Consider the following 14,725-nt stretch of genomic DNA (forward strand, 5'->3'; position numbering starts at 1 on the left):
TCTTCAAGCTGTCTTCCAGTGCCCTGCCAAAGTCTGGACTCCTGACAACTTAACCCAGGAGAACTACTTATACATAGGAATACCAAGGTACACTGGGAAGCATATCCAGGGAGGGACATGCAACCAGATGCCTACCGAAGGAGGACTTAAGAATACACATATGGCCCCGTAGGAACTACATATGGAGATCACTGGAGCACCAACCTACGGGTGGCTAGAGACTTAACTCCAGGAGTGGCAGATGACTTGCCAAGGGAAGACACATGCTCAGAGAGGCTTACAGTGGAAAATACACATGAGACAGTTACCGGAGGGAACCGTGCACATGGAGGCACCTAGCCAGCACCAAAGCAACAGCAGTGGTGCCCGCATCGTGGGTGCTGGAGGAAATATCGCCCTTATCCAGTCTCTGGGGAGTGGAATGGCGAGCAAGCGAAGACACCTAAGCGGGTCCAGTACTGGCGGAAGCGAGTACGTGAGAGGACACCGGCTCTATTCGCAGATTATAGAATCTTGTGAAGGTGTTTGGTTGGCTGTAAGCGGCTGAAGACTATATATAGCCTGAAAAGGCTGCACTTGTGACGAGCACAGGGCAGCGTGCATGTAGAAACGTGAGTGCTGCAAGCGGGCACGAGACTGAAGAGGCTGGGATGCGCGCGACCTGGCCGTGTAATAGAGCGGGCAGAAAGAAGATGTGAGCACAGTCGTGGGCACATCTGTTACAGATAACACTCTAGCGGCATAGCCAGCTAAGAGAGTGGGCTCTGTTAGACATAGGAATGCTGTGTTTTAATATGGGTGAGCACAGGGGTGTGGGCACCTATTACACTAGAACAGAAATAGCGTCAATTTTAATCTGTCGGCGTTATTGCAGGCGTTCATGTTATGACTGGTTCGTTGCTGCAATGTAGACATTTTCGGCCGCTCGAACGAGGAAAGAGAAACATAGGACATAGGAATGCTGTGTTTTAATATGGGTGAGCACAGGGGTGTGGGCACCTATTACACTAGAACAGAAATAGCGTCAATTTTAATCTGTCGGCGTTATTGCAGGCGTTCATGTTATGACTGGCTCGTTGCTGCAATATAGACATTTTCGGCCGCTCGAACGAGGAAAAAGAAACTTTAGAGAGATGGGTGCAAACCGGCCTCGGCGGGCTAAACACACTCGTTTCTCATGTCGCCGCTGACGCATGTGCGCGGGAGAGCGTGGCCACTTTCTATAACATAAGAAAGCTGGCCGCGAGCTCAGAGCTGCATAAAATTATCTGCAAGAGCCGGAATCGAACACGGGTCTCTGGCGCGAAAAGCTTTGTGTTTTACCACTGAGCCGAGCAGATAAGAGGGCGTGATAGTGGCGAACAGGTCCAGCCTCAGCGGAACTAACACACCATAAACCCATTTTTGGTGAAGCTATGCACGGGGACCCTCTCTTGTAAAGTAAAGAAAGCTAGCCGCCGTCGGCACAGCTGTAAGCGGCTCGTCCCTCATACAGCTCCGGCAGACTCTGGCGCTGAGAGGGGCACGGCATGAGCCGCAGGTGTGCAAGGCATCTTTAAAAGATGCTTGCTGCTCTTTTGTGACATTACACAAGCAAAATACAAATGTAAGGATATGTCGCCGGATGGCGTTAGCACACAGGATGACTGAAGGTGGCGAAGACGGCCAGCTTCCTCAGACTCTGTCCACGCTTGCAAAGAGATGCCTTCTTGATGGCGACGCGGCTTCCACTCGGAGATCAGCAGATGCGTATAGCCTCGCTGAATTGATGAAAATCGGAAAACGGCGACGCGGCTTCCTCTCGGAGATCAGCAGATGCGTATAGCCTCGCTGAATTGATGAAAATCGGAAAACAGCGGAAAACTCGCCTATTTATAGACTTGGGCCACGCCATTTTGGCGGGCTTTAACGCAATGATAGCGTGTCAGCTTCTCATTGGCCGCGAGTTCAACCGAGTTCCCTCATAGGCTGTAGCAGTTCTCCCTGAGCGAACCAATGAGCTGCTAGCTAGCCCGCTCATGGTCTGCTGCAGATGAACTTCGTTGACAATGGATACAAAATGAAAGGATAATTTTTTGGCTTAAACTTCTCAGAAAAGATTAATCTTTCCCGTAGCATAAGCTACTGTAGCTTAGGCAATACGAGAGAAACTCTCGTAAGAGAACACACCCCACACCATTACACCACCACCACCAGCCTGCACAGTGGCAACAAGGCATGATGGATACATGGATCCAATAATAAAAGCAGTATGCTATACCAATTATTGCACCATGATGTCACTAAACGTAATCGAATTATGTTTAGTTAGGCTAACAAAAGTTTTGACAATCACAAGTTTGTGAGTCTCTTGTTATTACCTCTCTGATTCATGTCAGCTCATACCTGTCAAGTATCCAGTTTTGGCCGGGAAAGTCCCGTATTTTACCCTTCCTTCCCGACGTCCTCTCGTTTTAGTATTTTCCCGTAAATCACCCGTATTTTAACCTGCGTTATTAAAATATAATAATACCCCAAGCGGAGTAAAAAAAACAAAAACATTCCCAATCTGAGCTCTGTCACTAGCTTCACGATAACTACAGGTAGATGACAGTTGTCGCAAGGTCAGATGATGAGTGACAATGTGGGGGAAACAAAGAGGAGCAGGGGGACATTGTAAGACAGGTGTTTAAATAAATACTCTTTATATATAGGCTACCCTCAAATATACCATAAGGGATACTGGAGCTTGGTTGGGGTGGTGGGACCGGAAAATTTCCCTTATTTTCAAATCCAAAACTTGACAGGTATGTGTCAGCTTCAGCCTGATGATTCTGATGTTAGCTTTAGGCAACATGCAGAAAGTAAACATTATGCAACTTTACCTGAGGGAATGGATAGCAGCAGTGACGTGTTCGTGGACGCATATCAGTATTTACCTGAGGAATGGATAGCAGCAGTGCTCAACCATCGACCAGCACAGCTGTGTCATTGCAGGAGCGTCCTCAAACTCACAGACAGGAGCCGACTCCAGCCACAGATGTGCTTGAGACCGAGCCAATGGTGGATTACGCTCAATCATCAACCAGCGCTGCTGTGTCATCTGAGAGAGAACCCAGAAGCAGCCCAACAGATGGCCTGTGAAGATTAGCCCAACAGGACATTAATACAAATCAAAACTCACATATAGTGGTCGACCGATATATCACCAAGGCCAATATATGGGCCGATATTTTGTGAAGTGTGGATAAAAGTTTGTAGTCGGCATAAACTTGTTCCTGCGAGTGACGGTCGGGCCGTGTGAAGTGACTGAATGCGAACAGAAGATCAGCTTCACAGGAGACGCCATTGAAAAACTTAATATCCAGTTGCCCACTGTCATAATGGTTTCACTGTGTGATGCATGAAATATTAGCATTATATTGTCTTTTTTGAAAAAATATGACTACCAGTGCATCTGAAATTACAAGATTACTGAGTGTCCTGTTACAATGTTTACTTCCTTTTTTTATATATTTTTAAACAATTACATTATTTTTGAAAAATACTGATTGCAGATCCAAGAAGTTGCTATCTAAAGTATAAGGAACATGAAAAGCAAAACCTGCTAATTATTCATGTGTCAATTTCAGCCTGTCCACTGATTTTATTTGTAATCTCCACACCGGTTGGTTGCTTGCATGATCTGCACAGGTGTATTTAGTCACAAGCACTTCAGTCTCATGCTGTTGTGTGTTTTCAGGATCCTTCGACTCACTTTATGATGTGGGAAAGAAACTGGCATCGGGATCCCATGGCATTGTCCATGAAGGAATTTGAAAATCAGACGACAAACCAGCATGTTGCTCTTTCTGGATACACCAAACTTTTCTTGCCTCTTGTTTCCTTCTATCTTTCAAGTCCTGACATACACATCAGGGATTACAGTTTTGATCAAAACATGTTTTAAAAAAGATTGTGGATTATTATCATGTAAATAACAAAAAATGGATCAGTTCACTTACGCTCTTTATTTTTTAGGTGGCCATCAAATTTGTTATGAAGTGCTTGTCTGAGGACCTCATTGAACTGGTAAGTTGACACGAATTTATTCTTCATGAAATTTCTATTAAGAATTGTTTCATTAAATTCTAATTTGTGTATGTAGACACTTAAGATAAAACTGAAATAGATAATCAAAGCCTTGAAGCAACAGTTCTAAAGTACATAAAGTTGCTTTCATCACTTTATTTAGGAGATTTGAGGGTAAAGAATCTACTAACCTTTTGTCAATCAAAGCTCTGACACAAGTGACAGTAAAATGATTAGTGTCAAACCTTGATGACAAATAAGCAAAGTGTAAAACACAACAGATTGACAGTGAATGTTTAGCAATGAATAAATGTTCATGGGCATCCAGAGAATGCCATAGTAACAGCAACACATGCAGTGTATTTCATGGTAACATTACCCATAAACTACATATCTCAAAATCAAACAGGACTAATCATCTCTCTTCTGAAAACCTTTACAGAAAGCCTGGATCTTCTTGAGAAACTTCATGACGGGGTCACAGATCACCTTACATGACATTTTAGATCATGACGGGTTTAAAAACCCTTCATAGAGAAGAAAGAAAAAGATATTTAAAAGATAACCTTAATGTTATGCTCTCATTATTTGACAGGTAGATGCAGTTCTGCCTATAGCTCAGCTGCAGGCTCATCAGCCGGGGGACCCCCTCTCACCCAGGACACCTCCTGGTGGTAGAGCAGTAGAAGCAACGTATCCCTTCCACCACTGCAGCTGAACCTTGGGTTGGATGTTACTACTCTAAAGCCCGGTACGGCTGAACACTTTTGGCAATCCTATAAGATCATTACAAATCACACTGTGCAACATAGACCTATTAAACTTGGGTACAATGTGCATGTAGACTGTGTGAAGATTCCCACTCGTAGGCTATGACACAAGTCTCTAGAGAAGAATAAAACGTCATCAGCCTGCACTAGTGGTAAACAAAAAGACAGTGATGAATCACACAAAAAGAGGAAGCAGCAAAAAAGGAAGAGAAAAGAGCTTGAGGTAAGCAGGTTAAATTTTAGCATAGATCGTAGCAGCAAACACACTGTGTGAAGATCATGCTGAATATCTGAAACTGTCAGAAAATGATCGTAGGCTATCACATACTGTATCACGATCGCATTCTTGTTTCATGATGGCAATCTTTCTTTTGGGTCATCCAAAAATTAAATTGTATTATTTTACCTGAGGGAGGGGTTTGGCCAGAGGCAGTGAAAGGGAAGGGCCAGTCAGTCCAACCACTGAGTCTGTAATGATTATGCCAACAGCAGGGCATGCCAGTTGCACCCACCAACAGCACCTAGAACAGATGCCCGACCCAGACCATTTATATTTTAAACAAAATTGTATTAATATTTATAGGTAATATTTTCAGAATTGTTGTTTATAGGAAGAGAGAGGAAGGGAAGGCTAATAATTATATAATAATAATAATAATATCAATATCATCATCCCTACTACCACCATCTTTAATAAAACATAAATAGCAATAGTAAAAATATGCAGATTTTAAATGAAATAAAAGTACAACTTATCGAACATTATACACACACACACACACACACACACACATATATATATATATATATATATATATACATACATACATACATATATATACAGATACATATACACATACATATTCACCTAAAGGATTATTAGGAACACCTGTTCAATTGACCCTTCGCTAAGCCCCGCCCTCCCTAGTTACTGTTGCTACGCCTGTCAAGCTTTCGCAGCTGGCCCATCTATTATAGTGTGGATGCACCCGGTGTCAGTCATTCCCAATGAGATAATTAGTAATTTTCGGCGAACAAGTGAAATATCTGAGAGAGCAAGACAAAAGGGACTACAGTATACATTCGAGGGATATATTCACGATATTATATGCAACCGATTAGAGAATAATTTCTTAAAAATTGAAGTTAAAGCCTTATAGTCCCAGCGCAAGCAGCAGGGCCTCATAAGCTGACCGTTCAAATGGGAAACACAAATTGAGGAACAGCAGTTTATTGTATAAACAGTTTATTGTATAACAGTTTATTGTATAAATAGAAAGTTTAGAAAAACTATTAATATTTTTAAAGGTTTTTTTTCAATGACTCATAAGGGTTTTGTAAACAAATCATCTGCATAAAGTCAGATCTTATGTTGAGTATTGAAGTTTTGTATTCCTTTGATATTATCATTTTGTCGTATTGCTGCTGCAAATATGGCAAATAAAGAAAGAGAAAGTGGGCATCCTTGTCTGGTTCCACTGTGAAGTGTGAAATTTTGTGAATGTGATCCCATTTGTTGTTATTGTGGCCCTAGGTGAAGTATATTTTAATCTAGTGGATGAATGAATCTCAAAAGCCAAATCTATGTAGAGTGTTAAAAAGAAATGTCCAGTTAACTTTGTCAAATGCTTTTTCGGCGTCAAGGGATACAATTATAGTTTTGTTATGTTTTTGTAGGGAAAGGTTAATTTGGTTGAATAATCTACGCATATTATCTGAAGCATTCCTTTTTGTGTGTTTTGCAGGTCACGACCCCATCATGCCAAGGGGAAATGACGACAAGGTTCAGTGAGCTTAAGGTGTCACCGCACATCTCTGCTGACTGCATCATCTAGGCCTTAGAATAGTTCCACAAAAGAATTGACCACACATGCAGCAAAAGTCTCTGCATCTATTTGTGTCTCATTAGTTCATCCTGGATGGACCAAAAAACTTCACAGTTCATTAAATAGTTTGTATAGAAAACCTTAGAAAACCCTGGCCGTTGGCCCCGAGTAAGCCCAGATTAAGCCCCGGAAGTGACAGTGGAAATGCAACTGGCCCTGGGATCATCTGATTTTTTTGTACATAGTATGGCTTATTAATATGATGTTGACTGAGATTGGTCTTTTAATATCTCTGTATTAGTACAGTAAGCCATGTTAAGCCTTTTCTAATAGCGGTTTTCTATGGGAGGAAAATGCTTAACGTGTTGCGTTCATATTCTAAGTTCATATGATTTTTCATAGTATCGCTTCTAAGATGTTGAATGAGTTTGGTCTTTTAATATCACTGTCTTAATACAAAAAGCCACATTAAGCCTTTTTCACATTCAGCGTTTTAGAATGTCCCAAAGAGATGCCCAAAGAGATTTATCATCACCTACTGGCCTAGACAATGAGTCAAAGCTTTATTGGCATGATTTAAAAAAAAAAAAACATTTATAGTACTAAGTATTTAAAAAGAGACAATACAGAATGTTTTTTAGGAAAATATATATAGGCCTAACAATAAATAAAGGCCAAGTGATAAAAAAAAAAAAGTAGTTGCAGACTCAATACAATGTGCAACATTACATTTTCTCGACATCTCACGATTTGGGGCCAGCCAGAGCCACATGATTCTGAAGTGGATTTAGTGTGCTCTGAGGTTTTGTATTTTTTAGACCTAGGACAGTTTTGCTCATATTCTTAATATCTCCCCCATTTATTTGAACACTGTTACAATTCTGTGGAACGGCAAACCAGAAACCAGCACCCAATGGTCCAGCGTGCAAAACATGCTGCTGACCAGCAATGCTGGACTGGGACACAACTTTGAAAATGTCTAGCCCTACACTACAGAAATATCAGTAAACATTCTGGGACTTGTTATTTAAAGTCATCAATTAAATCAAAATGAATTAAATTCTTATTTTTTAACGGAATTGCAGTGGTTACTATGATTTATCTGTGTACCTTATTATTACGAAATCAAAAAGCATTTAATCAATTCCTGATAGTCAAATGAATACATTTTCTTCTCAACTGAGAAGCTGTTTCACTTGGATATGTCACAACAGAAGGGAAGAAAAGAACACAATTTCTGTTTCATGCCAACTAACATTATTTATAAAAATGTTTTATTTTGATTTACTTTAGGCTGCGTGATTTTGGTTTAGTTTGTCATGTAACCATTGGCACCACAAATTAGAAATGACGCCTTCGTGTACATAGGAACTAACTTACTGAACATAACATACATTAAGAAGTGTAGGCTGTAGAAGAGTGTTACCCCGGTTAGAGCTTGGTTTCGCCGATTGAACATGCATCTTGTGAGTTCAGGAGAGACGGACAGATCTGGTGACCGTCGGCGTTGGGCTGCGTTTTTGCGCATGCGCGCTCACAATTGTATCCGGAAGTTTTGACTGGTCTCTGAAATTGACTGTGTGTATAATAATACCGCGGTGTTTCTGCAGAACTAATGATCGTCGCCAATTTTGTGTTCAGTTTCACTGGTGTTTTTTTTTTTTTTTTTAATAAAGCTATTATTACAGTACGTTGATAGTCGCGAATAGGTCAAATGTGGGTCATTTTAGGAGGTCGGCCATAAACCTACGAAACGCTTCAGCGCAGGGTTGACGATTTTTACGTACACCACAGCGCGAGCTCGTGCTGCCATGACACCTGCTGATGAAGCAGCGCCGAAGAAGAAACACGTTCGGTTTGCCAGGATGGAAGAGGACATTGACCACGACGAGCAGGAGGAGGACACGCTTTTCGACAAGCGTAAAGACATTAAGAAGGGTCTGAGAAGTGCGCTGAAGGGGGGTAAAGGGGTCATGAACCCGGACTCCGACCAGGTTGATGTAATTCGACCCGGACGAAGCCAGAGCAATGCTGGGGCATGCTGGCGATGGCTGGTCAGCCTTTCGCTTTGCGCATCGTTTCTCGGACTGGTGGGTCTGTAATGTTCAGCTTGCATATGGGAAAGAGAAAACGATCATATGAACACATAGGGCTTTGAACCCTGTGATTTTAATGTCCCATCTCCTGTTATTTTATGTCTGAAGGTGTTCTGTGGCTTTTTTAAAAAGCAACTGAATGAAAATAACTGAATAGATGTTCAAGTCATTGCTATGGTAATTTCCTGTTCGTCTAGCTACAGTATTGTACTAAAACAGGATAATTTTCTTAAGGGAAAATGTCTGAAAAGTTTGTAGTGGTGTAACATGACTGGTTAACATAACAGTCATAGTTTTTAAACATATTGTATGCATCCACACAATATATCTTGGTATTGTTTGAAGTACCATAAAAATACTGGTATGTGAATATAAATTACCATTTTAAGTCATTACTGTACCTTGTTGCTGTCATATAGCAGTCCATTTTATGTGCACATGTTGGAATGTGCTGCACATAGATTATCTTCTGTGTTTTTATATTTCTTGTATTTTCATATTATTTATATGGTATATTTATAGGGAATGGCCATCGCTGTATTGGGCCCTACCTTTGAAGACCTGGCTACCAATGTCAAAAAGAACATGAGTTCCTTATCCTATATATTTGTGAGTCGTGCATCAGGATACATTGGAGGCTCCCTGATAGGAGGGGTCCTTTTTGACTGTGTGAATCCCTATCTGCTTTCTGGTAAGGCCATTAACTCCACAGAGAAAAAGACAATGTGTTAAATGAAAGAAGCTTTTTAATATTTAACTTTAGTGAATGATTTACTTATAAAAATTTGTGTTTAATTATTATGGGAGTTGGTCTAACAGTTAAAGATATGGACTCTGGGTAATCACCTGATGAAGCTAATGTGTTTGAAATCCTATGAAAGGTTACTCAAATCTAGTGATCTGACGCAAAGATTTATAGAGCAGAACTGTAAATTAAAATTATGCAAAAAGAGAAAAGGGAAAGCACTAAAAGGGCTAAATAAAGAGAAAGGCTACAGAAAAGCAAGCTAAATTAACCCAGGATAATTCCCTGTCACTCTGCTACCAACTATCACGCATGAGTTCAATGATAGTTGTTGGGACCATGTCTCATGGTGTATGTTTTGTGGTAGGACCCCACAGAGTTGCATATTTTTTGACTGAAATGTTTTGAAAAGTCGTGGCAGTTAAAGGACATCTGTCAGTAGTACACTCGAGTATGTTCTGCCCTTTTTTTTTTTTGTATTTAATTATATTTTTTTGTTGATATGTGATATGATTCATTGCTCATGTTTGGTTATTGTCTGCAGGCTTCTCAATGTTAATCACAGCGTTTGGGATGTCTGGCACTCCCTTCTGTAAAAAGGATTGGCTGCTCACTGTTTTTATGTCCGGTGTGGGGGTTTCAATGGGAATTTTAGATACAGGTAAGCATGCTCCTTGTGTAGACCGTGTTATAGTATGTAATACCAGCATTAAGCAATTAACAATGTGATTTTGACACTCAATATAAAATACAGGGTTCGTACAAGGTGCTTAAAATGCTTGAAGTACTTTAATTAGACTTTTAGAAATTTAAGTCCATATTTATGAAAAGATACTTGAAAAGCCCTTGCATTATTGAAATACAATATATGTCAAATTAGTGTTTACTTCTATTGATAAAGCAATCTTTTCACACAAAATGAACACTGCAGCTCATCTGATATAGATATAGAGCCATTTCGCATGGCTATGAGTGTGATATTGTTCAATATATGATACAGCTTTCATTATTTAGGTCAATCATATAGTCATGGAAGAAAAAATCAGTTTGAATAAGGAAAGCGATATCTTTATCCATTGAAAGGATACTATGACAAAGTTACCACAGTCTGCAGTGCTTAAAAGTCCTTGAATTTCATTTTACAGTATTTGCGCGAACCCTGAAAACACCTTTATAGCTTCTACTGTAACTGTAGTTTCTGGTTGTCAACAGGTGGTAATGTTCTTATACTGAACACATGGGGAGAGCAGGCTGGGCCTCATCTGCAGGCTTTGCACTTTTGCTTCGCTGCTGGAGCCTTTGCTTCCCCAATCATAGCCAAGCTGCTGTTTGGCCACCATTCCCACAATGACTCGATTAACACTCCTCTGGTGTCTGGCCACGCATCTAAGACCATCGTGCAATCCTCCCTGCCAATCGGCATTTCTTTACCATCCATGTGGGCCTACGTCGTGATTGGTGCTTTCGTTTTACTTGTGTCACTCTTTTTTTTTATCCTGTACTGCTGTTCCCCCAACTCAAATAGGGCAAAGACACCCTCAGGGAAGCAGCTGTTCTCCAAACGTCACAACATACTAATATTCCTGCTGTCCGTGTTCTTCTTTTTCTATGTTGGAAGTGAGGTGGCGTACGGTTCCTTTATATTTACCTACAGCAAGGACTACGTTCATTTGGAACCGGCTCATGCAGCGGGACTGAACTCACTGTTCTGGGGAACGTTTGCAGTTGGTCGTGGTCTGGCCATATTCTTTGCAACTTGCCTGCGCCCAGTCACCCTGATCCTGATGAGTCTAGTGGGCACCACGGTTTCCTCACTCCTGCTGTGTCTTTTTAACAAAAATGTCCCAATGCTCTGGACCTGCACTGGCCTCTATGGTATCTCCATGTCTACCACCTTTCCCAGCGGGATCGCATGGGTTGAGCAGTACACGACTGTGACGGGCCGCTCAGCTTCAGTGTTTGTGGTGGGCGCAGCTCTTGGAGAAATGGTTTTGCCCGCTCTGTTGGGCTTTTTACTGGGGAAGGTGCAGAATCAGCCATTGCTGATGTACCTGGCACTTTGCACATCCACCTTCACTTCTATCCTTTTCCCGGTCTTGTACAAACTAGCATCCCCAGGAGGGGACACCACCTCACGGAAAACATCAGGGAGACGTACCAAGGATGCGGATGACAGCGAGTACCGCCAAGCGCTGCTGGAAAACTTGGAGGAAGAGGAACAAGAAAATGAAAGTGAAGCCGACCAGTGGAATGATGCAGACTTTGAGGTGATAGAGATGGACGACGCCAGCCTGTTGACCTCTCCTTCCAAAGCCTCGGTGCCACCTGATGTTGCAGCCAGTGCACTTGCTGCCCACTCAGTGGCCACTCCATTGTCAGCACCCTCAAAAGACACCACAACCCTGGCCCAACCTCTGACTAACAGTCCATCTTTTTCCACAGACTCTCCCAGACGCAAACTCTTATTGTCCCTCAACAGGGAGAAGAAAGACTGATATATTGCACTGCGTCAAAGAATTCGGAGAAGATCCGAGAAGCTAAATCCTGCTCTTCACATCAACCTGAAGCATTTTTTTCTTTGGTGAAAAGATCACACTAGCCAGTTGATTTGCACTTTCTAAATGCCAGTTGCATGTTTGACGTTCCTTATGGCAACACCAAACCTTTTCCGACTCACCACTGTACAGGATTATCTGATATCTCATTTTAGACATTAACTGAGAAATGTCCTGTCAATGACGATCAGCCTTGTTATTGGACACTAATGTATGTTAAGATTTTGGGACTTCTATATCTCTCCTCATTTGTTGTTGATTGATTTACCTCGAATTGAAGGTTTTGTAAATTGTAACCAGCACAATACACTGGTTTTAAGAATTGTGAAAAGATTAAGACTTGTTTTTGTATTGTATGGTTAGATTGGATGTATAAAAAGTTTCATTAATAGTAATATTTTGATGCTGAAGTCTTTCTTGAGCATCCTCCTTTTTATGTTAACAAATAATTTCTATTCAGTCAAATGGATTGCTTGGGAACTACTAAATATTAGCACATTATGGCTTAAATTGTGTGAATTTAATTTAGTTTTGCTTTCGGTATAGACAGACAAGTCACTTCTGGGTTGGACATGATGCAATTTCACAATTTTGCATCAAATCAAATCGATCTGTATTACATTTTTATTGCTTTGTTAACCAATATGTGGAAGAAATCCTACACCGCATACATATTTGACTAATTTGTGAATTACAGTAGTGATGTAAAAACCAAAGGGCCCATTTAAATAGAAACAAGCATTTGTTAAATACATCAACTTTTATTATATCAATATTAAATCTCCACCCACAAATGTTCTTTAAAAACAAAGCACCTTAAGTTTTTACAAGTTTACAAAAACAGGTTACAGATCTCGGAAAGCTCTCGAGTTTTTACATAGGTAGGTAACAATGTCTGGTTTAGAATAGAGAAAGCATTAGAAAAGTTTTTTAAAAGGCAAAAAAAAAAAAAAAAAAAAGTACAATTGTGCACACAGACAATATAAATTATGAACCATATTGCCGAAGTCCAAGTTAAGGCTGATACTGACTTGCTTTTTCTCAGACTTGCCTCTGTAGAGAATGGGCAGACAAAAATAAGCAGGGTATAAAAAACCCTCCAATATTTTAGTTTCTTTTTTTTTCATCAGTGCTCACAGACAGAATTTTGGATCATCATATGCCAGACTTATTTACAAGACACTTTACCAGGGCGGGGCGGAATAATTTCAGTCAAATCATTGCTCCACAAGAATTACAGCCAGTACTGAATCTCCTTGATTTATAAATTGCTACAGTATGAGGTTCAGTTTAGAGAGGATTATGCTGTAAATGTTTGGCCTGTCAATCTGCAGAAATATACCAAATTATTTAACACTCTGACAACAACCATGAAGCAAATTCAAACACAGTGCATTAATATCATCTTCCTCTTTTCTGTATTTAAGGCCTCTTCAATCTCCCTACACTGCAGTCAGAAAGTATTAGATGGAATCTCTCAAAGCTCACGTAGGGGGGAAAAGCACCTTTTCAAACTATGACACAGAAATTGTGCGGAATGGCACAGTGTTAGTAGCACCAGAGTAAAATGAAAGAGGACTCTCAGAACTGCTCCAGTAGCTGGCGAAGGTATGGTCCTCGGGAAAGATGCCGACTGACACGAGACAGCTTGTAGAGTATAGGACAGTCCAGTGAGACACATGGCACCTGACGCTCTGCACTGCCACTGCAACTTCGACATACCTATCAATCAAATAACAACAAAAGATTGATACATGACAAACATGAAGCATATAGCTAGACACTTTTGACCAAATCAGGTCCTCATTGTAGCTTAAGGCCCTTTCGTACATAAAATGTGTTGCAAAAAGTGGTCTTCCACACCAAAAGCTAAAGAAAATTAAGAGTCGGGCTGAAGGAAATGGCATGCCTGCCTGTACAGAGAGTACAACACAAGTTCTCCGCTGCACTGCCATTCCAGGTCTCACAACAAAAGGACAAGACCATTCAGCTCTGCCAATTCACCAATCAAGTAATTTGCATGGTTAAATTTGATCACTGAAGGTAAGCACTGGTAAATAAACTGAGAGTAGATTATTAAAGTGCTTCAGTAAAATTTTAAATATTTATTGAAATTTTGCAGGTTTAATAGTATTCTGTGTTTGTATAAAGTCTGGATATCGTGTTGCGATATCATATTTGGCAGCAGCGGCACTGCATGAGAGCACGAGAAACGCCTGTGGTCTGGATTCTCCTGCTATTAAAAAAGATCGCTATATCATCACATTAATTTGATAATTAAGGGCAGGCTAAAACAGCCCTCAGTCCGACGGCCAGTCCGCGAGTTTAATCTCCGCAACCGCGTGCCTAATGTCGTTCAAGAGGATTCACAAACGGACCAAAGAGCAAACACTAGACTGTGCAGGTAGTACTCATAATAGATAGCAATTGGTTTGTTATGTCAGATGTATTTTGACAAGACTACAATTTTTCAACACGCCAAAGTGGCTAGTGGGAGTGTCTGTATTACCCGCCACGCGTAAAATCCACCCGCATTTGGCGGGGGTTAAAGGGTTAGTTCACCCAAAAATGAAAATTAAGTGATTAATTACTCACCCCCATGCTGTACCAACCCCGTAAGACCTTCGTTCATCTTCGGAACACAAATGAAGATATTTTTGATTAAATTTGAGAGCTGTCTCAC

The 14,725-nt window shown here is 40.8% G+C and overlaps 3 protein-coding genes across 7 annotated transcripts in view; 1 reads left to right on the forward strand and 2 right to left on the reverse strand.

Annotated features, from left to right (window-relative positions):
• The window catches only part of LOC120476176 (RAC-alpha serine/threonine-protein kinase), a 99,886-nt gene extending 91,658 nt beyond the window's left edge, over window positions 1-8,228 (reverse strand). The window contains exons 1-3 of one of the 5 annotated variants that reach the window (XM_089118402.1): window positions 8,073-8,228; window positions 5,227-5,341; window positions 2,919-3,117 (exon numbers count right to left, since the gene is read on the reverse strand). The gene's annotated coding sequence lies outside the window, so the exon portion shown is untranslated. Of the gene's footprint in view, window positions 1-2,918; window positions 3,118-3,736; window positions 5,202-5,226; window positions 5,342-8,040 lie in introns of those variants that run through there. The other 4 variants (XM_089118405.1, XM_089118401.1, XM_089118403.1 and 1 more) reach the window with 4 other exon arrangements.
• A 10-nt stretch (window positions 8,229-8,238) lies between these two features.
• slc60a2b (solute carrier family 60 member 2b) lies at window positions 8,239-12,437 on the forward strand. The gene is made up of 4 exons (XM_039667135.2): window positions 8,239-8,736; window positions 9,265-9,433; window positions 10,032-10,148; window positions 10,700-12,437. Exons 1-4 carry the CDS (start codon window positions 8,458-8,460, stop codon window positions 11,980-11,982), a joined length of 1,848 nt encoding a protein of 615 aa, XP_039523069.1. The 5' UTR covers window positions 8,239-8,457; the 3' UTR covers window positions 11,983-12,437.
• Window positions 12,438-12,981: 544 nt separating this feature from the next.
• rev3l (REV3 like, DNA directed polymerase zeta catalytic subunit) overlaps window positions 12,982-14,725 on the reverse strand; it is a 99,964-nt gene continuing 98,220 nt past the window's right edge. The window contains exon 32 of the mRNA XM_039667119.2: window positions 12,982-13,764. Coding sequence (XP_039523053.2) covers window positions 13,624-13,764 — 141 coding nt within the window. The 3' untranslated portion in view covers window positions 12,982-13,623. The remainder of the gene's footprint in view (window positions 13,765-14,725) is intronic.

The sequence above is a fragment of the Pimephales promelas genome, chromosome 13, assembly GCF_988280905.1.
Source record: "Pimephales promelas chromosome 13, fPimPro1.hap1.1, whole genome shotgun sequence".
NCBI classification, from domain to species: Eukaryota; Metazoa; Chordata; class Actinopteri; order Cypriniformes; family Leuciscidae; genus Pimephales; species Pimephales promelas.

Bases quoted from the DNA above. Each gene is read 5' to 3' on its own strand.
- slc60a2b (XM_039667135.2), top strand. From the start codon at position 8,458: ATGACACCTGCTGATGAAGCAGCGCCGAAGAAGAAACACGTTCGGTTT. The intron at 8,737-9,264 runs GTGGGTCTGTAA...GTATATTTATAG, and splicing joins GCGCATCGTTTCTCGGACTG to GGAATGGCCATCGCTGTATT. The intron at 9,434-10,031 runs GTAAGGCCATTA...TATTGTCTGCAG, and splicing joins GAATCCCTATCTGCTTTCTG to GCTTCTCAATGTTAATCACA.